A 27,157-nucleotide genomic window follows, 5' to 3' on the forward strand; every position below is an offset into this window, starting at 1 on the left:
GAGAACCAATCCTCACAATCTCCTTTCTCCTGTGTCTCCCTGTCTTTTCCATAAATACGTCCCAGTTTTAGGCCTTACATGCATCATTATTTCTAGCTCAAAATTCTGTTCAGGTGGTTTAGCAGGTAAAGGACAAACGGCAACAGGTTTAAATGGCGGCCAGCTGGGCTCTAAAAGACAAAGGTGCGGAGGGGTTTATATTCTGTTCCATTCAGGAAGCCACCTCTGACTTCCTCTCTCAGATGGGCAACTGAAGGACCCTGGAACCACTCACTGGCTCTGGGAAGGCTATGAGGACACAAAAATCTCTAACGATCAATTAGCCACTGTTATGGATGAGAAGGTCCAAGGAGGCCCAAGGGATATAGGTTCCCGTGGAGATGGCATTTGCCTTGCGCAAGACCTGACTTGCGAGAGCAGTGGCTGTGTGTCCCCAACTGTACCAGTGACCTCTTAAAATTGCTCAGCTCTGAGATACGTTCCCTCTAATGTAATTAGGAGGCTATCTCTCTGCTTTCCAAATGAAAAAAGAACTCATTAACCACAAAACAATTTTATTAAATTATTGCTCTTTCAAATAGTTTCCTTTTCTTCATTAGGTAATGTATACGCTTGGATTGTTTCAACTTAGATAGACAAGGATGCAGGAGAAAAATCATTTGTTCCAGGCAGTTTATAGGTTAGTTCCTTGAGCTAATAAACATTTTTTAATTGGTCTTTAAGTAGTGGCTAGTTGGGTAGGATTTGGAATAAAACAGGCCAGATTCAAATCCTGCCCCACCATTTAGTGCCTGGGTAATTGAGGCAAATCACCCAAAATGATTATCTGACTTTCAGTCTCTAGATCAGCAGAACTAATGGGAGGAGGGAAATAGTACCTACATTCCATATTGTAAGAATTTAGTGTGTCAGTGATGTATATTATATAGCATGGTGTTTGAACTGTGCTTGAATATAACTATAGTAAGTGTTCAATAAATGGTAACTGTTTTTACAGGACACATTAGCTTTGTGTGAAGAAAAGAAATATGCCCTCTGACCAATGAATATGTAACTCAGAAGCGTCTAGAACCCTGGCCAGAATTAACCAGCGCAAAACTATGAAAGTACACTAAGCTCACACTTGATTCTCTCTCCAGCCACCCTTCTGTCCAAACTCAATCTTTCCCTATTAAAAATGTCCTTTCAGAAAAAGAGAATTAGGAGGGTGTTGTAGTAAGGGTTGGATTTAGGGTTTCAGAAACCCGGATCTCAGCTTCACCCCATATTTGTTATGTGAACTTGAGTGACTTCAACGCTCTGAACCTCAGTTTCTTGTGAATAAATAGGGACTACAACAAAACTCACTCTCACAATACAGCTGTAAGGACTAATAACATTTTGTGCAAAAAGGGTTTTCAGATATAAACAAATATTATTGTTATCAGAATAAAAGATTATTCCCTCAACATGAAATTTACCAAGACTGTGAAAGCTTATTCTTCTTTTCTATATCTGTTCCTCTTGGCTCGTTATTCATATGTTCATTTCTTCTCTATTATCTTCTCTCTTGCATGGAAAGTATCTTATCCATGGCACCAAGTGGCATGACAGAGACTCCTGGTGCAGCTAGTAAGAGTCAATGCTCCCTGTACTCAATGCCACCCTAATGATTTTGTCTTTTTCTTCAAGGGTGTAAATGACATCCAAACCTGAAACTCTACATGCTCCATGAAGCACCTCTGTTTATGATCTCCTTATTTGCTCCAAATATCGGACATGAATAACCTCTGTTAGAGACCTTAGAAATGGGCCCTGAGATGTGAGGGTGCACGGCAGGGTCGCAGTTGCTTAGAAGAGCAGGGGGAACTCATTCTGTCTGCCTTCGGGCGCAATGCGTCTGCATGGCACCACGCTGGGAGTCATTGACCTTGGAAAGGCGTTGTCATTCCTAATTAAGTCTTCTATCACTCTCAGTCTTGCCCAGAACCCATCCCACTCTCCATAACTGGACACAATACAACCTCTTCTCAATCTCGTTCCTTTGGAAAGTTGTGATACAAACCAGCACTTGCTGCTGGCTACACAGTGATCATAGACACTGAACAAGAGTCCCAAGAGATCCCTACTTTCAGTTTCTAAACAAGGAAGGGACTAAAACTCTGAGGACGGCCAGGCACAGGGGTCCACACCTGTAATCCCAGCACTTTGAGAGGCCAAGGTGGGCGGATCGCCTGAGGTCAGGAGTTCGAGACCAGCCTGGCCAACATGGTGAAATGCCATCTCTACTAAAAATACAAAAATTAGCCAGGCATGGTGGTGGGCGCCTGTAATCCCAGCTACTCAGGAGATTGAGGCAGGAGAATCACTTGGACCCAGGAATCTGAGGTTGCAGTGAGCCGAGATCGCACCACGGCACTCCAGCCCGGTCAACAAGAGTGAAACTCCGTCCCACTAAAAAAACAAAACCAAAAACCAATTCCGAGGATGACTGAGGGCTGTTTCCTACTGACCAACTGCCCTCCGAGGAACACGGTGAGAATTTTCAGCTGTTGCAGAAAATTTTACTGCCCATTTTTTCATCTCCTACCCTGAGTCTCTGCCCCTCCATAGTACTTTCCACAGAGCACCCTTCACATCCTTGTTTCTTAGTGTATAAATCAGAGGATTGAGAATAGGGGTAATTATAGTATAAAAAAGGGCAACAAATTTTCCCTCACTCTCAGAATAATTGTGGATGGATTGGAGATAGGTGTAAATGGCCGAGCCATAAAAAAGGAACACTACTAGGAGGTGGCACCCACAAGTCCCGAAAGCCTTTCTGCGCCCAGCCATTGACTTGACCCTCAGCACTGCACGAGCAATGTGCACATAGGAGCCTAGAATTAGTGCTACGGGAACAACCACAATTATGACTCGGGCCACGAACATCTTGGCCTCCGTTCCCTCTGTGTCCGCACAAGCCAGCTTCAGAAATACAGGCATCTCACAAAAGAAGTGATTCAGCTGATGGCCACAGAGAGGCATGGCCATTGCGAGACCTGTCTGGATCAGAGAGTTCACGAAACCTGCCCCCCAGGAGGCGACGGCCAGGGTCTGGCAGAGATGGGGGTGCATGATGGCCATGTAGTGGAGTGGACGACAGACAGCAGCATAGCGGTCAAAAGCCATCACCACCAGGAGCACACACTCCGTGGAGCCCAGGGCTAGGTAGATGAAGAGCTGAGCCACACACCCTCCATGGGTGATGGTGCGGTCAACCCCACAGAGGTTGATCAGGAGCTGGGGCACGGTGCTAGTGGTGAAGCAGAGGTCCAGGAGGGACAGGTGGGAGAGAAAGAAGTACATGGGTGTGTGCAGCCGAAGGTCTAGCCAGGAGAGAGCGATGATGATGGTGTTGCCAAAGAGAGTTAGGGAGTAGAAAATCAAAATAAAGACAAACAGGATGGGCTCCAGTTGCGGCCAATCTGAGAATCCCACCAAAATGAAGGCGTCTTCAAAACTGGTGTTGAAACTTCCCATAGCCTTTTGCCCGTCTAAACAGCAGACGGAAATGGAATGCCTCCTATACTGAGTACAAATTACAACATGATTTCGCAGGATTCCCTGGATACTGAATCATGCATTTGATTATCTATTTTGCTGTGCAGTTTGTTGTGTCCGGTGTTCTTTCTCTTCTCTTCTTCAGGGTGGAAATCACCAGCTTGGGAATGATACGGCCTTTGTTTGAATCCTAGTCCTGCTGCCTGTTTGTTCCAGGACTTCAGCCAGGCCAGTCAGTCCTTTAGATCCAACATTTCTTTGCCTGAAAGTAGACATGACGTATCACAGCACTGAGATTAGAGTCAAATGCAATGATGTGGAAGCTGCTTTTAAAAGACTCAGACGTAACACGTAGCAATACTATCATGTGTTGCTCCCGTCTGCCCCACTTCCTGGTCTGACCGGCGGCCTCTTTCAGTAGGTTACCCACCAGGTCTGACCAGGCCGGGAGCCCTGTTTGACCTCCGGGTGCCCACCTGCTTTTCCGACTACGGTCAGCCCATGCAATCCAAGAAGCCCCAAGCCTGACCAGCAAATGACGAGAAGAGTGTAGATTCTTCCTTTTGGAGAAGAAAAGAAAACCAATTAGCAACAAATATGTTTCCTGAGGTGTGTCATGATGCCTGGACTACCAGGCACACACGCACACACGCACATACACACTCTCTTCAAGGGATAAATCCCTTCCTCAGCTGCCCAAGAAGAGTTGATTCCTCCTCTCTAGCCCAACCCTGCTTGTACAGTTTCTCTCTAGCACTTGTCACATTCACTGGAATTCTTTTTGTATGTCTTTGTCCCTCTCTGAGCTGTGAGCTCCTTAGTGGTAGCTAATATAATGAATGTAAAATAAATATTAGTATCTTTCAGCAGGGCGTGGTGGCTCACGCCTGTAATCCCAGCACTTTGGGAGGTGGAGGTGGGTGGATCACCTGAGGTCAGGAGTTTGAGACCAGCCTGGCCAACATGGAGAAACCCTGTCTCTACTAAAAATACACACACACAAAAATAGCCAGGCATGGCGATGGGCACCTGTAATCCCAGCGGCTCGGGAGGCTGAAGCAGGAGAATTCCAGGAACCTGGAAGTCGGAGGTTGGCGTGAGCCAAGATTGTGCCACGACACTAAGAAAAAAAAAAAAAAAAGTAGTGTCTTTCTTTTTGCTACACAAGAGGTGTTAAATTAATATTATTTTAATTCAGGGCACACAGTAGATTTTGAATAAATTTCATTGAGTGAAACATTAGGTTATCCTTTCAAATCTCATCAAAATTCATTTCTTCTAAGAAACCTGAGATTACCAACATATTTGGATAAACTGAAAGTGAGAGACGCATAAAAATGTGCTCTACTTTAAAATTCACATTTCTTATGACAAAAAATCTAAACAGGATTATAAGGAAGTATGTCAGAACGCAAAAAAGGGAACAGGAGCCTACAATGTGCTCAATATGAACAATTTTTGCCGAATTAACTCTGTCCTCTTTCTGTTAAGTTTATTGGACTGAAGGCCATCATCAATGGATCAACGCTGAATCAATGATTCCGGTAAGGCGTTTGGACACCACCCTTGATGCCCTTGTGGAAAAGATGGATAAATTGTGAATTAATAACAGCAAAGAGGTAATTCATATGTAGCTTAACCAAGACATCAAAGCCATTTTTTTGAATGACCACCGTAGTAGACAACAATGGCTTTACCATTCATATCGGTCCTGGCAGATCAACTCTACTGTTGACCAGCTGTGACACCTATCCTGGGAAATTTTGTTTCTGTGAATCTTAGTTTACTTACCTATAAAACAGAGAAAGTAATTTATTTCAAAGGATTTGGATTGGGATTAAAGGATGTGATACATTTGGCAAGCTACAAAGAATATGCTACACATACTTTTAACACCTGTCTATCTGTATCAGTAATCTTTAAGTTCCACGCCACTGAGTCTTTTACTTACCATTGTATCCTCATCTTCCAGTGCACAGCCTGGTGAATAAAATGTCTCAGCAAATATTATTGAGTGAATTAACGAACACATTCCTAAAGCTGGCACCATCTTCAACGCACATGAATGTTCCAGAAAGATTTGTTTCCCAGGCAACATGAAGACGTTAACACATTGGCAATGCTTCTTGTTTTTTTGTTTGTTTTGTTTTTTGAGACAGAGTCTCGCTCTGTGGCCCAGGCTGGAGTGCAGTGGCGCGATCTCGACTCACTGCAAGCTCCGCCTCCCGGGTTCACGCCATTCTCCTGCCTCAGCCTCCCGAGTAGCTGGGACTACAGGCGCCCGACACCTCGCCCAGCTAATTTTTTGTATTTTTAGTAGAGACGGGGTTTCACCGTGTTAGCCAGGATGGTCTCGATCTCCTGACCTCATGATCTGCCCGCCTCAGCCTCCCAAAGTGCTGGGATTACAGGCGTGAGCCACCGCGCCCGGCCTCCTTCTTGTTTAGCAGCACAAAGTTTTCAACCATTCCTGATCTATATTTTTATCAATGAGTTTTACAGTGACATATAGATACTTTTAGTATATTTCCAATTGAACAAAAGCTTAGAAATACAATTAATATGATAAATGATAGGACAGTAATCCAAAAGGATTTCATTACAATGAAACAAGAATCCTTAAAGCAACAGCCACCATAGTAGGTAAGATATTAAGATAGCATGAAACTGGGAAAACTGAACTTAGCTTCAAAACCTCAGTTGGATAGAATGGAAGAGACCAAAACTGCAAACTTGACAGCCATTCATTAAAGATATAGAAGACAAAGATTATGTGGGAGGACACTGACTCAAAACAAAACACAGTGCCCGTTTCTACAGTGCACACTGACTGCTGAATTTTACCAAATGCAGGCTCGGACTAGATACAAATCATAATACAAGACCTCACTGCTCCAGTTTGGAAAGACACGTAAAGGTCATTTCCTCACAGCCCCTTGTACCATCTGATGATCCCCTGTTCAGAATCTCAAACCAAGAGCTTGCGTAGGGAAGCCCCTGCCCCCATTTCCTCATCCGTGCTCTGGTGCCCCTTTATTTCTGTCAGCCGCCTGCTTCCATCTTTATGTGCCTTGTACTTGTATTTCCCAATCCATCATGTCAAACATTGCCTTGCTAATATCCTTAACTCATTATCTATCCATCCCATGTACCGAATTCCGGAAGCATGCAATTTTCTAGAGTCTGTATGACTAAAATCAGATTAATAAATTCTGCTTAAAATAATAATTCAGTTTTGCCAGTACACCTTTAACTTTTCCCTCTTTCGTGGCTCTGGCTCAAGAGAAATGATCCATGGTCAAACCTTTCCAATTAAAAACATCTCCTTTCACCCCATTCCCCCTTTTGTTACTGCCCCATCTCTTTCCTCCCCTTCAGAGACAAGTGTATTGAAAGAGTTACCTGTGCTGAAGTTTCAGAGACCTCCCCTCACACTCACTATTCAGCCCACTGCTATATGGATGTTGTCCTCATCACATTTCATAGGAAAACACAGTGGACGTTTCAGGTCTCATCTTTCTCCTAACATTTTAGGTGTTGACTGCTGCCGCTTTCTACAAAAAACCTCTTCCCTTCCCTCCCTGATGTCTTCATCCTTCTCTGTGCATCTCTTACATGTTTGGGTTCGTTCTCTGGGTTGCATCCCAGACCCAATTCTCTTAGCATTCTACAGATTCTTCCTGGAAATGGCATCCTCCCCAGAGCTTGAATCACAGAGTCACTGTATTGCTAACACCCGAATGTGTCTCTTTACCTCTAATCTGTCTCTTGAACTTCGGACTTCTATAGTTCATCTGTATTAACCTTTTTATCTTCTATAGTTCATCTGTATGCCTTTTAATTTTCTGTATTTCTGATGCTCTGATATTTTGAGGCTTTGCTGACCCCAGAGGGATGCCCCTCCCAGGACTGGCAATTCCTAGGGCTAGTGCTAGCCTGAAAGCACAGCTCTCATATGCAAACCGATCAACCAGACCCACACCCCATCCAAAAATTCACAGTGTCTTTACTGGGCTCTCACACTGTGGGCCACTGTCCACCTGTGCTAATCACCACAGGGCCGAGAACCAGACAGGAAGGGACAGCCTTTATATCCCAGAGTGTGCTGAGATTATTCCACCAGGCCATCAGAGGCCGGCATCCCCTGCCTCACCAGTTCCTTCTAGAGGAACCACAGCAAAGGCTCTCGTCCATGGCTTCCTCGCTCCTCTGCCTCCTAACTGTGTGCTTCACCATATGGCCCTGCACAGCCCGTCATGCCCCCTCCTTTCGGGAACTGTGAGTAACAAACCACCTTTTAAATGCCACTCATCTCCCAATCTGCTGGCCTCACCGCACCTGCCTGTTAAAAACAAAACCTGCCTGTGAAAACTCCACCTTCTTGCTGATCATCTCCTCTTGGATGAGTCCTGGGAACCAGAAACTCAGCACGTCCAATACCGAACTCATCACCCTCCCCCAAGAAACTGCCTCGCTCCCTGTGTGCCAGGGGAAGGACGCCAGCAAACTCCACAGTTTACAAAACCAGAAAACTGGTCATCAGCCTCTACCTCCCACTTGATTCAAGCCACAGCTTCCAGGTCACTTTACCTGAAGCAGCAGCTCTCAACCCGGGGCAATTTTACCCCTTAGGGGACATTGGCAATGTCTGTAGACATTTTTCATGGATCCAACTGGCATTCGGTGCTTTGAGGCCAGGAGTGCTGCTGAACATCCCACAATGCACAGGACGCCCTCCCACCTTGATGACACACACAGAATTATCTGTGGCCCAAACATGTCGACTGGGCTAAGGCTAAGAAAGTCTCCTCTAAGAGGTATTCTCTGACTTCTCTTGCCTGAGGTGAATCCTTCCTCTATGACCCTATGGTGCATTGTACTTTCCCATATACAGTTTACCATGTTCACCTTAATTTTTGATTGAATTGTTTCCCTATCCCACCACCCTAGAGCCCGCAGGAGCAGAGCTGGGACTGTCTTGTTCACAGTTGCAATTTCAGTGCCTAGAACAACGACTGGCACATGAAAGTGCTTGATCATTAAGTCCCTGGTGCATGCAGGCACTCACCTGCACCAGCTCTTTGGCAGGTCCTTAGAAACGCATGGCATCTCGCTGCAGTGCCAGTCGTATTTGGAAAGCGGGATGTGGAGGTCGTCCTGCTTCCCTGGGGTCTGGTGCCTTTTATCTGGAATCTGGTGCATCAGGAGAGAGTCCCAGTGTGCACACAGTGTCTAGGTTAAACCTTTTTCTATCTCCGCTCCATCCTATTGGTTTTCTTCTGCCTAACCAAGGCCTTGGGACTTGCCTGCCGCTTGTGAGTACCTTCTTTGGAGGAAATGTCCTGCTTCCTAACTCCCTGGGTCCTGCTGAGAACAGGCTGATCTGTAGAACCGTAGCATCCATGCCACGCCAACCTGAAACGCTGCATTAAACCTCGTGCTCCCTGAGGCTAGTGACTCCCTAGTTCCTCATGGTTCGGCATGCCCTCCCTGCACGCGCCGCAGGTCTACACTCAGGGACCAGTTGCTGCGGTTCTGAGACACCCCAATCCCTCATAGCGTTTTTCTGTATCCTCCCTCTGGGCCCAGTTGCTGGGATCTGCTTCATACCTGTATCTGGTAATCACGAAAACAAAAGCTCTTCTTACAAACTCCCCGGGAGCTCTTTTTCTCTTTCAGCAGCAGATGCTGAAAGAATCTCGTGAAACCAGTGTTGGGCTTCAGATATATTCCTAGTCCCATGTCTCATAACCCAGGAGAGTTTGACCACAAGGCAAGTCCTGATCAAACCAGCTTGGATATTGGGCGGCATTCAGCCTTCCGTGGAGGGTCTCAGGCATGTCGCGGAGCAGTGGGGAGGGTCTCATCGGGGAGCACCCAGAATAAGCGCAAACCCCCATCCCACGGACAGTCCTCCAAATATTGACGGGAACGACCATGCTATGCAAGCTTTGCTGAGTTCCATATTCCTCAAATGAAGGCGATAGCTTCAACACGTCCATATCCTTTCCTATTTCCCAAAGCTGTCATTTCAGCAAAGAAAGGAAACGACATTAGGCTGACGTAAGTGGTCCCTACTGACTCATTTTCATCTCCGCCTTCCCTCGGTGTTCACAGATGGTCCCTGCACAACCTCCCATTTTAAAAAATACATACATTGCCCACACTCTGCACTGGTCAGACAGAATTTTGAGTATTTTGCATGTTCTTGGCACTAGACTTGGATTAAAACTTTGACAAAATCATAGGATCAAAGGACAATACAAAGCAATAAGGCATCTGAAAACATCCTGCATGAGAAATAGGTGTTTTATATGTCATTTTTAATTGACACATAGTAATTGTACATATATATGAGGTACAGAGATATTTAGATGTATACAATACATAGTGCTCAATTCAGGGTAATTAAGAATAGCATATTTATCAAATTAGGCATTTTAATTGAGTTTTTAGATCAGAAAACAGAAGTCTCAAAGGCAAGCCTGATTGATGGCCTGTATGCAAGTTGAAAGATCTCACGTGGAGAATGTGATGAACTTGCATTGTTCTTCCTACAAAGGTCAAAACTAGAGCCAACAGGCGAAACTTACAAGAGAGCAGATTGTGGCTCGATATTAAATTAAAAAAAAAAAAACTTGAATAAAGTGAAGCAGTCTAAAAATAGACTGCCTGGAAATATTTTTCCAGTGATATTCCCGTCACTGGAAAGCTTCCTGCTCATTCAGAGGGTGAAAGTTGACTTTTCAGGATGATGTGAAAACGTTCCTGCATTAACTGGAAGATTTGTTAGGTGGTTTTGAGCATCCCATCCAACCCTGATATTTTTCTAATCTTAAATTATCTGTTCAAAATTTAATCCCTATTTTTATCCCCTTGGCACGCATAAAGCATTCTTGCATTTCATGTGCATATTTGATAAGGTTGAATTTCTGCATTACAAAGATCAATGGTTGTGCTCACCTCTCTGGGTTTTGTTTTTTGCAGTGTTTTTTTTTTTTTTTTTTTGAGACAGGGTCTCGCTTTGTCATCCAGGCTGGAGTGCAGTGGCACTAGTGATCCTCCCACCTCAGCCCCCTGAGTAAGCTGGGTCTACAGGCATGCACCACCAGACCTGGGTAATTTTTTGTATTTTTTATAGAGACTGGGTCTCCCTGTGTTGCCCAAATGGGTCTTGAACTCCTGGTGTCAAGCAGTCCTGCTGCCTTAGCCTCCCAAAGCAATGGGATGAGCCACTATGCCTGGTCTGTGCTCATCTCTGCGTGTCTGTGTCTGTGTGTACATCTGTGTGTCTATGCATGACCTCTAAAAATAATACACTTATTGAAATCAGAAATCATGTTTAGATTATTTTCAACAGCCTGTAGTACTATATTCTTCATATTCTTCATGCCAGTCTACTAATTGAATGATATTGTCTGACTGCAATAGAGCCACATTCAAGCCAGAAAATTTCTTCCTCTGTCTGAGGGAAGCAGGGTGTGCTACAAACTCCTTCTGAAACATCTTCTTTGGTAGAACACTCATCCTTAAAGTTGAATCTAATTTCACCCTTTTATTATACCTGCATGTGTAGCTCTCTTATTAGTTTTTGGAAGATTAAACCCACTATCAAAACTTACTAGGCACCAAAGCATCCTTCCCCCCATCCTCCATCACATCCTTCTCTTCTGTAGACACACCTGACCCTGTTCGTCTCACTCGAGGAATCACACGATATCTCATCATACCCCATGCGGCTTTAGGGTGATCTTTAAGACGCTTCTGTAAAACACTTAATAATAACCCACATTTTGCAGTATAAGACCAGAAAACTACGGTTTGAGTTCAGTAAGCTTAATTAACAAAGACTGAATTAACAAGTGGCCTGTTTTAACTCTGCCTCCCACACAGAACATTGTCTCCAAATAGGATCGATTCCCTTCCGTCATCTAGTTCTTCAAAGAGTCTTCCTGGATGTACCTTCCGCAGCTCTGACCGTTGCTCTGTTCTCTGTCTCCTGGCACTGAGGCCTATAATTTACTTTGCATATTAGAGCCCTGACATCATAGAATTCGAGATTTAGAAGAAACTTCAAAATGATTTTAAGCTTCACACTTTACATAAATAAACTTATTTCCCTAAGTTTATGCAGTTGGAGAGAAAAAAAGCATTTTTTTTGACATGCTGTATTCAGTTGAGTGAGTGGATGGGTGAGTAAGTGGCAGAGAAAGACTCTATCAGTGATAAAATATGTTCTTGCATGAATTTAATAGCTCTACTTCCTCAAACTGGGGATCCCACATAAAAGAACCCCGTACTAATTGCCTAATGAAACATTTCTGGTTTTCTGGATGTTTAGCTATGAAGTCAGAGTAGCCCATCCAGTCAGTACCTACCCAGGGCTCCTGTCCTGGACAAGCGATGGTTACAGAGGCTCCCTCCCTGGGCAGGGCCAAACTGCCCAAGGCCCATTGCCCAGCAGGCAGGAGCGTCCTCCCCCAGGCACCTTCACTCACTCACCCTAACCGACTCAGCCCGGAGGAACTGGTGTCTTATCAAACCACCTCCTGACCCTTGGGCGCAGCAGCAATCCTGCCTCAGGAGCATTGCCAAGGCCTCCTTAAGAGGAGTCAGGGGAAAATTGTTTACCAGGTATGACCTTGGAGACCTCCGGGCCCCAATGTGGCAATTAAAATCAACTGACTGAAAAACAAAGGTTCACGTTGAGCCCTCAATACTCTCTATTCCCCGTACTCTGCCTAAATCGAGTGAATCTATTCAGTGTCCTAGGGACACAACTCTTCCCTCGGTGCATGTGACTCTGCATCCTGGCATTCTGCACACTTCTGCTTTCACCCAAATCCTACCAGTCCTTCACCAATCAGACTAAATGACTCATCTGTCTTGGAGCTTTTACCATATTCACCACCTCAAGTCTCTCCCTTCCCTGAGATCCTCATATAATGCTCACATATCCCCATTTATATGTCTCATTGACTCAACTCAGTATTAATTTCCTTGAAGACAAGTTAGATGTTTTACATTGTTCTCAAACATAGTATACTTCATGTATTAACATTTATTTCTTTATACTCTGTTTTTATTCACAATAAATTTAAAAAGAAAATGCATTTATTTATCAATTCGTTCAAAAATTATCTACTGAGCAATGAGCCGTGTTCTACATATCACAGGAAAGAAAACAAGAAACATTTAAGATGATTCGTATCACTTAGGGGGTCATAATATAATACAGAGGAAACAGCTCTGCCATTACTAGCTTTGTGATCTTGAAGAGCTTTCTTGACATGCTTGCACCTTCGTTTCCCTTCAGTAAAATGACATTATTATGGCTTATCCTGTGGTACTGCTTTGTAGATTTAGGACACAATGTATGTGAAGTGCTTGGCAGATGGTAGACGTTCACGCAATGCTAGTTAGTGTTACTGGAACACAAATATTTGTTGAGTGCCTTCCTTTTGCCTGAAACAAATGAAGAAAATAAAATCTCTGACTCCAAAGAAAATTACACTCTAACAGGCGACAGATACCACCTAAAATAATTGCCTCAAGGTGGTGAGTACAATAGTCTTGTCCTTCACTCAGAGAGTATACCACCGTTAAGGAAAACACTAAAAATATTTAAGACACTATCATCTTACTGGGTCTTACTTTACATACAGTTAATGCAAATGCCACCAAATACCACGTACAATCTTGAAAGAAAATGTTGCTTTCCAAAAGGATGCAAACAAAAAAAGATTAACTGGTCCATTAAAGAAAAGTAGTAATTAAAACTTACATCACACTTACTATGTGCTGGGCACTAGTCTGAGAATTCTGTACATCTTAACCCAACTAATCTTTGCAGTAACCTTGTGTGGTAGTTACCATTTTCATTTCTATTCTACAGAAGAGGCACTGAGGCACAGAGGTTTCAGTACGTTTCGCACAGACAGACAGCTACGCAGTGCCAGGGTCGCACTCCAAAGCCAGAGGTCAATGAGCAAAGCAGGTTCCCAGTAATTTGCATAGTGTTGCCCTATTTCTGTTACAAAAAATGAACAGTGGGGAAAATCTGCATAGGTGCATATGTGTGGTTACACAAGCATAAAGAAAAGGAGGGACAGGTTCACCCCAAACTGATCATGGCAATGCTGCTTATTGGTTGAGGGGTGTTGAATATGGGAAGGAGGTGGGAAGACTGAGAACTTTCTCTTCACACAACAACCGGGTTTCATTTGTTATAATTAGCATATATTTATTTGAACAGATTTATTGAGATGTAATTCACATATCATACAATACACACACTTAACATGTACAACTCAATGGCTTTTAATATATTCACAGCTTTGTGCATCCATAATTTTAGAATATCCATTACCCCCCAAAATAATTCATGCCCATTTGCAATCACTCCTCATTCTCACCCTCAACTCCAGGCAAGCAGAAATATATTTTTTGTCTTGATAGACTTGCCTTTCCAGACATTTCATATATGGACTCTTACAACATGTGGTCTTTTGTGTCCAGCTGGTTTTCCTTAATAATGAAACTTCATCAATGTAGCAGCATGGATCATTTATCATTCTTTTTTATGGCTAATATTCCATTGTGTGAATATGACACATTTTCTCATCCATTCATCTGTTGATGATCATTTGATCTGTTTACACCTTTTGCCTATTTCATATGAATGATGCTGTTACGAAATATTTGTGTATGAGTTTTGTGTGCACATATTGATGGCTGTAATTCCAAGGAAAATAAAATAAAATATTTTAATAAAAATAAAGAGGCTAACCACACACTTCTAAAAGCTAAAAAAGATTACCATTTTCTACAGATGATGTCACTGCTCTGTAAAGCTGAAGAAGAACCAGGAAAAAGAAATAATCTGACTTGGTATACAGAGCTCACAAACTGGTTGCCACCTGTTAAGGTATTTGGGCAACATAATGATTGATTTGTACTAAAATTTTGCTGATAGGTTAATATCAGTAGGATTCAGGTGAAAATCTAAATTTTTATATTTTCTGAAAGTTCAAAATATATGTCAACATTCTTTCAAATAAAATCAGTGGTGGGGTGGGGGTGGGATGAGGGCAGGCGTGGTGGCTCACACCTGTAATCCTAGCACTTTGGGAGGCTGAGATGCAAGGATGGCTTGAGCCCAGGAGGTCAAGACGAGCCTGGGCAACACAGGGAGACTCTGTCTCAAATAAAAGATTAGCCAGGGGTGGTGGCACATGCCTCTGGTCCCAGCTACTTGAGAGACTGAGGCTTGAGCCTGGAAGGTTGTGGCTGCGATAAGCCATGATTGCATCACTGCACTCCAGCCTGGGTGACAGAGGAAGACCTTGCCTTGAAAAAATAAGTAAATAAATAAATCAGTGGGAACTGAGCAGCTGACCCTCCTACAGAAGGAACATGCATTCTTTTCACCAAGCCAGGCCCTATTTGCACATTACCTCCCTGTCCTGTAGGCATTGGGATGTGCATCCCTGGGTTCTTCAGAAGAGGACAGGGGGAAAAGGTTGGACAATCCAGGATAGGATATTTGATTTGGAAGCAACTTTTGAAGTCCTTACCTGATTCACAGAAGTTCTCTGCACCGGTACCCAAGCATGGCCACTCAGCTCCTGTTGAAAGCCTTGGGGAAAGGGAGATCGCTGTCTCCTGGTCAACTTCCTCACCATTGTACATTCTTCTTACGCTCAGCCAAATTCAGTCTCCAACAGGCTTCAATGGGTCCGTCTTTATTCTTACCTTTGGGATCACAAGTAAAGTTAAATTCCATCTTCCACATAGTAGCTCTTCAAATCTCTCTCTCTCTCTTTTTTTTTTTTTTTTTTCTTTTTTTTTTTTGAGATGGAGTCTCGCTCTGTTACCCAGGCTGGAGTGCAGTGGTGCGATCTCGGCTCACTGCAAGCTCTGCCCCCTGGATTCAAGTCATTCTCCTGCCTCAACCTCCTGAGTAACTGGGACTACAGGTGCCCACCACCACACCCAGCTAATTTTTTGTATTTTTAGTAGAGGCAGAGTTTCACTGTGTGAGCCAGGATGGGATCAAACTCCTGACCTCGTGATCCACCTACCTCGGCCTCCCAAAGTTCTGGGATTACAGGCGTGAGCCACCGTGCCCGGACCCTATGGATAGTTTAAGGCCAAAACCACAGAATAATTTAATTAGTTGTCCGTGACCAAAAAATTAACAGAGTGGACAAGCCATAATTAAAACAAAATTCATTTGTTCTGGGTGCAAAACCCACATACTCTAATAAAAGTGGATGGCAATGCAAGAAATGAGATAGTAGATAGCAAAGAAATGAGCCATAAGCAAAAGTGGCCATCACTGGCCTCTGGAGATGGTTCTGCACTGAGGCGAAGGGTTTGAGGAGTTCATTCATTTTAATTGCTGCATATAATTTCATGGCATGAACATACCACCATTTAATCATCATTTTTGAAGAACAAACCACTTCAAACACTGCACCCATGAACAGGTTTATGCAACCTGTGTGCAGAGGTTTCCCTGATTATTTATCAGAGTGAAGTCCTGGGTCGGGAGGACGGGATCCAACACTGAAAAATATTCCAAATTGCTGGAGTTCATTTTGTTTCCTGTTTTTACTTTTTACAACTTTTAAATGTTGGCTAATCTGATGAATATAAAATTGTATCTCATTGTTATTTGAATTTGCATTTCATTGATTATGAGTGAGGTTGACATCTTTTCACATGGCTTATTATCCATTCTGTTTTATTATGAAATGATCTGCCCACATACTTTTCCATTTTATTAGGATACTTGTATTGTCCTAAAAGAGCTGTAGGATCTGTCCCTAATCTACTGTTACTTAAGTACATTGCAATGCCTTCTCATCTCTATTTTGAATATTCACCTTATTTATGAGGTGTGAGTATGTATGTGTGTTTCTGTGGTTTGACTCTTGTCAAAAAACTGAATCTCGGCAGAGTGATGTCAGCAAGGTGGCTGACTGGAAGCCTTTACTGCTCATCTCCTCTACAAAGACAGCCAGAACAATGAACAGTTCTATTTTGAGGAAAATAACTAAAGGAACGTGCCAGAGTACTTCGAAGGAGTAGCAGAAACTCCGTGGACACATAAATGCAGACAGTGTGGTAGAAAACCAAAGAAACACCCGTCTCCCCACCCTATCACCCAACCGGGATCAGCTCAGACCAGGAGGAACCTTCCCCTGCAGGGAAAAGGTGAGCAAGAGGATTCCAGGAGACCTATCAACACCTGGACACCTACAGTCCTCACCACTGGACACCTGCTGTCTTTGAAGGCACTGAGCCCCTCTGGGAATCTCGTAAGGGAATCCTGTGCTCTCCCCAGAGAAGGAGCCACATTGTGGCCCCACCAGCCACATGGCCCATGTGGCTCCTGCACTATTCCATCTTGGAACTGAACCACTGCTGAAGTGTGTCCTTCTCCAGGACAAGTGGCCACGGCGCCCTTCCATCCCTGAAGCTAAGCCATTACTGAACCACCCCTGCCAAATGATCTGCCATCCATGAGCCAAACTGCTGCTACACCCTACCCTCAGGGGCCAAGCAGCTGTGGGACTCCTTCATATAACCACCACCCACCCCTGAGTGGCAGTTGCACCCTGCCCCTTGGGGCCTGAGCTGAAGCCATGCACTGCCCCCCAGGGAAAACAGTGTCTTAGGAAAGCTGCTCCATTTACACCTCCCAGTCACTACCCCCTCAGGGCCCAAGCTGAGACGGCACTCTGTGTCCTGAGGAAACAGTACCTTGGTCACCCACAGCGGCCATGCTCCCCTGTGCCCAAGCTGCAGCAGCACACCGCATCCCAGGCAAACAACGCCTTGGCCACTCAGAGCAGCCATATACATCCTGGTCCTGAGCTGAAGCAGTGTCACCTCCCAGGGAATCAGTTACTCGACTGAGCTGAGCAGCCATGTATTCCAAAACTGAGCTGACTTGGTACCCTACGTTCCAGGAAAACAGAGCAGTGGCTGATCTGAGACACCCCACACTACAGGCCAAACAACTCTAGTACCCTGCTTCCCTGGAACTGGAGAAGCTTCCTAGAGTCTGAGCTGCTGAGATACTTCCTCCCTCAGGAATAGAGTCACTGCCACCCAGGGCCCAAGCAACAACTGTGCTCCACTATTCCAGAGTTTTGCTGCCACTTCCACCCGGCCTCAGAGTCTGAGTTACCGCTGAGTCCTACCATCCCAGACTCACCTCTAACAAAGTATTATCATGTGGGACTGGAGTTGCCGCTGTGCTCTATGGGCTCTGGTTCCTGAGTTGCAGCTGTACCCTGCTCCCCAGGCCCAAATCTCCAGAGCATCTCTTCTTTCCTGGAGCCAGGCCAGTGTTGTGCCCTACCTCCCAAGGTCCTAACCACAACTACAACCTGATGCCCTGGATCAAACTGCTGGGGGCTGGGGGTTCTCAGAATCACAGACTCTGGGAATGTGCATTCAACCCTAACTCAGAGGGGGAGCCTACGCCCAAGACCCAGGTGCCACAATAGGCTTGCAAGACCCTTGAGGCTAGGGCCCCAACTACACAGTTACTCTGAGCACCTGCGCCCTGGAACCCACTGTTGCTGAAACTGCTTGTAGGCCATGTCAGACCTAACACCAAGAGGACCCGTCTTGGCTAAGTCTGCCCATTGTGGGGAAAACTAGAATAGAAGGACCCCAAAAGGTCTTGCCACCAAAGACCCTAACAACCTGTGCTGCCCCTATCACTGCCACACATTCCTACAGCCTAGGCCACTGAGGCACCCACAGTCATCACTGACACTGATTGCAGCTGAAGAAGCTGCACAAAGGCTATGCCACTGCATCGACTCAGAACCAGAGCCGCCACAGCCTGCACAACGGGCACACCAAAACCCGCATGCAGGCGAAAGTCTTTCTGTATTAAAGTCACTCTGTAAAGTTTGTAAGAGGTGATCGTTCCACTAGGTTTGCAGACATAAACACAGGAACACAAAAAGCATGAGAAAGGAAATATGACATCACCAAAGGAAAACAACTCTCTTGTAGCTGACCCCAAAGAAAAGGAAATTTACAATATGGCTGAAAAGAAATTCAAAATAATTATCTTAAGAAAATTCAGCAAGAGGCCAGGCTGGGTGGCTCACGCCTGTAATCCCAGCACTTTGGGAGGCCAAGGCGGGCAGATCACGAGGTCAGGAGATTGAGACCATCCTGGCTAACACGGTGAAACCCCGTCTCTACTAAAAATATAAAAAATTAGCCGGGCATGGTGGTGGGCGCCTGTGGTCCCAGCTACTTGGGAGGCTGAGGCAGGAGAATGGCATGAACCTGGGAGACGGAGCTTGCAGTGAGCCGAGATCGCACCACTGCACTCCAGCCTGGGCCGCAGAGCGAGACTCCATCTCAAAAAAAAAAAAGAAAGAAAAGAAAAGAAAAGAAAATTCATCAAAATACAAGAGAATACAGATAGAAAATTTCACAAAATCAGGAAAATAATTTATTGTCTGAAAGAGAAATTCAACGAGATAGATGTCATAAAAAAATAACCAGATGAAAATCTTGGCGCTAAAAGTCTCAATGAGTCAAATAAAAGACAATATAGAGCTTCAACAGAAGACTAGATGGAGGAGAAGCATCTCTAATCTTGCAGATAGATCCTTTGAAATTGTTCTGTCAGAGGAAAAAAGAAATGTTAAGAATGGAAAACAGTGAAGACAGACTAAGGGACTAATGGGACATCATTAATCAAACAAATGTTTGCATTATGGGAGTTCCAGAACGAGAAGAGGAAAAAGGCAGGGGCAGAAAGTTAATTAATTAAATTATTGCTTAAAAACTTCCAAGTCTTGGAAGAGATGTAAGCATCCAGATACATAATGCTCAAAAGCCCCCAAACAGATTTAATCCAAAGGGGTCCTCACTGAGGCACATTACAATTACACTGTCAAAAATCAAAGACAGAAAGAATTTTAAAAGGAATAACAGAAAAACATTAAGTCATATATGAGGGAGTCTTGACTATCAGCAGATTATTCAGCAAAAACTCTGCAGGCCAGGAGAGAATGGGATGATATATTCAATGTATTGAAAGAAAACTGCCAGCCAAGAATATTATATCAAGCAAAGCTGTCTTTTAAAAATGAAAGAGAAATAAAGTATTTCCCAAACAAGCAAAAGTTTAGGGAATTAATCACCACTAGACTTGCTCTACAGAAAATGCTTACTGGAGTTCTTCAAGTAGAAATTAAAGGGCTCTAATTACCAACATGAAAACATATGAAAGTATAAATTTCACTGGTAAAGGTAAATACATAGACAAATTCAAAATACCTGAACATGGATATGATGCTCTGTAAAACATGTATATCTCTAGTATAAAAGCTAAAAGTCAAAACGGTAAAAAATAGAGATTGATATAAGTTGTTAAAATATATGTAATATAAAAAGATATAAATTGCACATCTAAAATATAAGTTAGGGGATAATGGTCTAGAATTTTGTATGCAACTGAAGGTAAGTTGTTACCAAGAAAAAATAGTCTATTGTAACTATAAGATGTTTTATGTAAGTCTCATGGTAACCACAAAGCAAGAAACTGTAACAGATATAGATATGATAAAGGGAAGGGAATCAAAACTTAGCAATGAAAAAAAAAGAAAAAACACAAAGATAAACAAGAGAGAAAGAAGGATCTACAAAATAACCAGAAATAAAAACAACAGCAGCAACAAAATGGCAGTAGCAAATCTTTACCTATCAAGAATTACTTTTAACGTAAAGGATTAAATTCTCCAATAAAGGCATAGAGTGGCTGGATGTATTTTTTAATTCAACTATATGCTGCCTTACAAGAGACCTACTTTAGCCTTACAGATACACATAGGCTGAAAGTAAAGGGATGGAAAAACATATTCTATGCAACTGATATCCAAAAGAGAGCAGAGGTGACTATACTAATGTCAGATAAAATATGTTTTTCTGTTATATTCCATTGATTTATGGGCCTATCCCTTTGCCAATACCGCATGATTGATTACTGTTGCCTGATAGTGAGTCTTAAAAATCAATTAGTGAGTCCTCCCACTTTCTTCTTTTTCAGAATTGTTTTAACTATCCTAGTTCCTTTGCTTTCTCATATAAATTTTAGTCAGCTTGTAAATGTCTATTAAAAACCCTTTCTGGGATTTTTATGAGAATTGCATGAAATTGGTAGATCAATTTGGGGAGAATTGACATTTTTACTATGTTGAGTCTTCCCATCCATGAACACAATGTGTCTCTCCACTTATTTAAGTCTTCTTTGATTTCTTCCATGAACATATCTGTAGTTTCAGCACACAGATCTTGGACACATTTTGTTAGATTTATACCTAAACATGTCTTTTTCTGAGCTATTAGCTATTGTTAATAGAGCTGCTCCTCAAGTTTCTGTTTCCAGTCTTACCTTGTGAATATATAGAAATATGATTGTTTTTTGTGTGTTGATGTTGAATCCTGTGGTATTACTAAACTCATTTACCAGTCTTTCATAGATTCTTTTGGATTTTTACATAGAAACTCATGTTATCTGTGAATATGGACAGTTTTGTTTCTTTCTTTCCAATCTATACATCTTTTCTGTTGTTGTTGTTCTTGCATTATTGTACTGGATAGGATTCTTTTGGACAATTTTAAAGAAAAGTGATAAGAGTAGATATCCTAGCCTTTTTCTTGATTTTAATGGTAAAGCATTCAGTCTTTCACCATTACATATGATGTTAGCTATAGGGGTTTTTGTAGATGCCTTTATCAGATTGAGGAAGTTTCATTCTATTAGTGTGCTGAGAGTTTTATCATAAATAGTTTTTGAATTTTGTCATGCTTTACTTCATCAATTTACGTGATCATGTGGTTTTCCTTCTTTGGGCTCTTGATATAGAGAATTACATTAAGTAATTTTTGAATGTTGAGACACCCTTGAATTCCTGGCATGAACCCACTTCAGTTGTAGTGTGTTCTTATTTTTATACATTTATGAATTTAATTTACTAATAATTTGATGAGAATTGTCTATGTTTATGAAATATATTGGTCTGCATTTTAATTTTCTTGAGCTATCTAGTTTTGGTATCAGTGTAATACTGGCATTATGTGATAAGTTGGAAGAGTTCCTCCTCTTCTATTATTGGAAAGTGATCATGAAACTTAAAGATTTTTGTTAGGTGTATGCACATTTGAGATTGTAATCTTATTGATGAATTAACTCTTTTAAGATTGTATAACATCCTTAATTATCCCAGGCTATTTTCTTTGCTCTAAAGTTCATTTTAGGAAGAAAGGAAGTCAAACTATCCCTGTTTGGAGATGACATGATCCTATATCTAGAAAACCCCATCATCTCAGTCTAAAAGTTTCTTAAGCTGATAACAACTTCAGCAAAGTCTTGGGATACAATATCAATCTGCAAAAATTGCTAGCATTCCTATACACCACCAACAATCAATCCCAGAGCCAAATCATGAATGATCCCCCGTTCACAATTGCCACAAAAAGAAGAAAATACCTAGGAACACAGCTAACTAGGGAGGTGAAAAATCTCCACAAGGAGAATGATAAACCACTGCTCAAAGAAATCAGAGATGACACAAACAAATGGAAAAACCCTTCATGCTCATGAATAGGAACAATCGATATCATTAAAATGGCCATACTGCCCAAGGTGATTTATAGATTCAAAGCTATTCTCATTAAACTACCATTGACATTCTTCACAGAACTAGAAAAAGCTATTTTAAAATTCATATGGAACCAAAAAAGAGCCCAAATAGCCAAGGAAACCCTAAGTAAAAAGAACAAAACTGAAGGCATCACACTACTCGACTTCAAACTATACTACAGTGTTACAGTAACCACAACAGGATGGTACTGGTGCAAGAACAGACACATAGACCAATGGAATGGAATAGAGAACCCAGAAATAAGACTGCACACCTACAACTATCCAATCTTCAACAAACCTTACAAAAACAAGCAATGGGGAAAGGATTCCCTATTCAATAAATGGTGCTGGGATACTGGCTAGCCATATGCAGAAGATTGAAATTGGACCCCTTCCTTACACAATACACGGAAGTTAACTCAATATGAATTAAAGACTGAAATGTAAAACCCAAAAATATAAAAACCCTGGAAGATAACGTAGGCAATACCATTCAGGACACATGAATTGGCAAAGATTTCTTGACGAAGATACCAAAAGCAACTGCAACAAAAGCAAAAATTAACAAATGGGATCTAATTAAACTAAAGAGATTCTTCACAGCAAAAGAAACTATCAACATAGTAAACAGACAACCTACAGAATGGGAGAAAGTCTTTGCAGACTATGCATTTGACAAAGATCTAATATCCAGCATCTATTAATATAAGGAACTTAAACAAACTTCAAGAAAAAACAACCCCTTTAAAAAGTGGGCAAAAAACTTGAACAGGCACTCCTTTAAAGAAAACATACATGCGGCCAACAAGCATATGAAAAAAAAAAGCTCAACATCACTGATCATTAAAGAAATGCGAATCAAAACCATGATGAGATACCATCTCACACCAGTCAGAATGGCTACTATTAAAAAGTCAAAAAATAACAGATGCTGGTGAGGCTGGGTAGAAAAAGGAATGCTTTTACACTGTTGGTGGAAGTGTAAGTTAGTTCAACCATTGTGGAAGACAGTGTGGCAATTCCTCAAAGAATTGAATACAGCAATACCATTCAACCCAGCAATCCCATTACTGGGTATATACCCAAAGGAATAGAAATTGTTTTATTATACAGACACATGCACGTGTATATTTATTGCAGCACTATTCACAGCAGCAAAGACATGGAATCAGCCTAAATGCTCATCAACAATAGACTGGATAAAGAAAATGTGGTACATGTATACCATGGAATACTATGTAGCCACAAAAAAGATGAGATCATGTCCTTTTCAGGGGCATGGATGGAGCTGGAGGCCATTATCCTTAGCAAACTAATACAGGAACAGAAAACCAAATACTGCATGTTGTCACTTATAAGGGATGGGAGCTAAATGATGAGAACACATGAACACATAGATAGGAACAACACACACTGGGGCCTATCTGAGGGTGGAGGGTGGGAGGAGGGAGAAGATCAGGAAAAATAACTAATGGGTACTAGACTTAATACCTGGGTAATTAAATAATCTATACAACAAACCCCCATGACACGAGCTTACCCATGTAACAAACCTGCACATGTACCCAAGAACTTAAAATAAAAGTTTTTGAAAAAGAAAAATAAATAAAGTTCATTTTGTTAGATATTACAGTAGCCACTCCACCTTTTCTTTTATTAGTGTTTACAAGGTATATAATTTTCATCTTTTTTATTTTTAATTTTATAGGTACATAGTAGGTGTATATATTTATGGGGTACATGAGATGTCTTCACACAGGCGTGCAATGCATAATAATCACATCATGGAGAATGGGATATCTATCCCTTCAAGCATTAATCTTTTGTGTTACAAACAATCCAATTACATTTTTTTAGTTATTTTCTGATGTGCAATTAAGTTATTATTGACAGTAGTCACCCTACTGTGCTATCAAATAGTAGGTCTTATTCACCCTTTCTATTTTTTATACCTATTAAACTTACCCACCTCCCCTCAGCTGCCCATGACCCTTCCCACCCTCTGGTAATGATCCTATTACTCCCTACATCCATGAGTCCAGTTGTTTTGATTTTTTAGATCCCACAAGTAAGCAAGAACATGTAATGTTTGTCTTTCTGTGCCTGGCTTATTTCACTTAACATAATCATCTCTAGTTCCATCCATGTTGTTGCAAATGACTGAATTTCATTCTTTTTTATGGCTGAATAATACCCCGTTGTGTATATATACCACATTGTCTTTATCCATTCACCTGTTGATGGACACTTAGGTTGCTTCCAAATCTTAGCTATTGTGAACAGTGCTGCAATAAACATAGGAGTGCAGATATCTCTTTGATATACTGATTTCCTTTCTTTGGGGTATATATTCGATAGTGGGATTGCTGGATCATATGGTAGCACTATTTTTAGTTTTTTGAGGAACCTCCAAACTGTTTTCAATAGTAGTTATACTAATTTACATTCCTAACGACAGTGTATAAGAGTTCTCTTTTCTCCACATTATTGCCAGCATTTGTTATTGCCTGTCTTTTGGATATAAGCCACTTTAACTGGGGTGAGATGGTATCTTACTGTAGCTTTGATTTGCATTTCTCTGATGATCAATGACGTTGAGCACCTTTATGTATGCCTGTTGGCCATTTGTGCGTCTTTTTTTTTTTTGAAATGGAGTCTTGCCCTGTCCCTCAGGCTAGAGTGCAGTGGTGCAATCTCGGCCCACTGCAACCTCCACCTCCCGGGTGCAAGTGATTCTCCTGTCTCACCCTCCCAAGTAGCTGGGATTACAGGCATGTGCCACTATGCCTGGATAATTTTTGTGTTTTCTGTAGAGACGAGGTTTCACCATGTTGGCCAGGCTGGTCTCTAACTCTTGACCTCAGGTGATCCACCCACCTCGGCCTCCCAAAGTGCTGAGATTACAGGCATGAGCCACTGCACCCAGCCTGTGTGTCTTCTTTTGAGAAATGTCTATTCAAATCTTTTGCCCACTTTTTGACTGGATTATTCGATTTTTTCCTATAGAGTTGTTTGAGCTCCTTATATATTGTGGTTATTAATCCCTTGTCCGATGGGTAGCTTGCAGTCTGTGTGTTGTCCCTTTATTGATGGTTTCTTTTGCTGTGCAGAAGTGTTTTAACTTGATGTGGTCTCTTTTTGTCCTTTTCTGCCTTGGTTGCCTGTGCTTGTGAGGTATTGCTCATGAAATTTTTGCCCAGACTAATGTCCTGTAGAGTTTCCCCAATGTTTTCTTGTAGTAGTCTCATAGTTTGAGGTCTTAGATTTAAGTCTTTAATCCATTTTGATTCGATTTTTGTATATGATGAGAGATAGGGATTTAACTTCATTTTTCTGCATATGGATATCCAGTTTTCCAAGTGTGATTTATTGAAAATACCACCTTTTCTCCCATATATGTCCCTGGCACATTTGTCAAAAATGAGTTCCCTGTAGGCATGTGAATTTGTTTCTGGGTTCTCTAGTCTGTTCCACTGGTCTATGTGTCTGTTTTTATGCCAGTACCATGCTGTTTTGATTATTATAGCTCTATAGTATAATTTGAAGTCAGGTAATGTGATTCCTGCAGTTTTGTTCTTTTTGCTCAGAATAGGTTGAGCTTTAGCTATTCTGGGTTTTTTGTTGTTCCACGTAACATTTAGTATTTTTTTTTTCTATTTCTTTAGAAATGCCATCAATATTTTGATACAGATTGCATTGAATCTGTAGGTTGCTTTAGGGAATATGGACAATTTAACAATATTAATCTTCTAATCTATGAACATGAAATTTTTTCATTTTTTGATGTCCTTTTCAATTTCCTTCATCAGGTTTTATAGTTTTCACTATATACATCTTTAACTTATTTGGTTAATTCCTGGGCATTTAATTTTATTTGTGGCTGTTGTAAATGGGATTACATTTTAAAATTTTTTCTGATTGTTTAATGTTGGTATATAGAAATGCTACTATTTTTGTTTATTTATTTTGTCATTTTTTAATTTTAAGCTAACTATATATATGAAATGAGTTTATTTAAATACAGTTGGATAATGTTTTTTAAATTAGCCTAACAATATCTGTCTTTTACTTCATGTGTTTAGACTATCTACACTTAATATGATTATTCACATTTGGATTTGTAGCTACTATATTATTATTTGTTTTCATTGATCCATTTGTTTTTCTTCCTCTGTTTTCCCTCTCCTGCCTTCCTTTGGGTTAATTGAACAATTTTAATATTCCACTTTAATTTATCTATTGTGATTTTAACACAATATTTATCTATTGTGTATTAATTTGCATTTTTTGCGGTTGTTCTAGGGATTACAGTATACACACTTAAGTTTTCACAGTCTGCTTAGAATCAATATTTCAGGCACAGTGGTGCATACCTGTAATCCCAGCACTTTAGGAAGCCGAGGTGGGTGGATCAATTGAACTCCGAAATTTGACTGGCCTGGGCAACAAGGTGAAACCCCATCTCTACAAAAAAAAAAATTAGCCAGGCATGGTGGCACATGCCCATAGTCCCAGCTACTTGGGAGGCCAAGGTGGGAGGACTGCTTGAGCCCAGGAGGTTGAGGCTTCAGTGAGCCTAGATCACACCACTGCACTCTCGCCAGGGCAACAGAGCAAGACCCTTCTTAAAGGAAAAAAGAATCAATATGTTACCATTTCAAGTGGAAAATAGAAGCCTTACCATCATAAAGGTTCCTTTCCTATTTTCTCTTTATGTCATAGTTGTCTTACATGTTACTTCTATATACAGTCAATCTCTATTATTTGCAGATTTTGTATTTGTGAATTTGCCTACTAACTAGAATTATTTATAACCCCAAAATCAATATTCACAGTGCTTTTTTGCAAGTCATTCACAGGACATGGGCAGAGTAGAAAAATATTTGAGTCATACAAAGTGCACATTCCTAGCTAATGGTAAACAAGGTCATGTTTTTTCTT

General features: G+C 41.7%; 1 protein-coding gene across 1 annotated transcript; it reads right to left on the reverse strand.

Moving 5' to 3' along the window:
- Positions 1–2,565: 2,565 nt before the first annotated feature.
- Positions 2,566–3,518, reverse strand: LOC102123561 (olfactory receptor 2Y1). The gene has a single exon (XM_005558813.4). It carries the CDS (start codon positions 3,499–3,501, stop codon positions 2,566–2,568), a length of 936 nt encoding a protein of 311 aa, XP_005558870.3. The 5' UTR covers positions 3,502–3,518.
- Positions 3,519–27,157: the final 23,639 nt, after the last annotated feature.

Source organism: Macaca fascicularis, chromosome 6 (assembly GCF_037993035.2).
Source record: "Macaca fascicularis isolate 582-1 chromosome 6, T2T-MFA8v1.1".
Classification (NCBI taxonomy): Eukaryota; Metazoa; Chordata; class Mammalia; order Primates; family Cercopithecidae; genus Macaca; species Macaca fascicularis.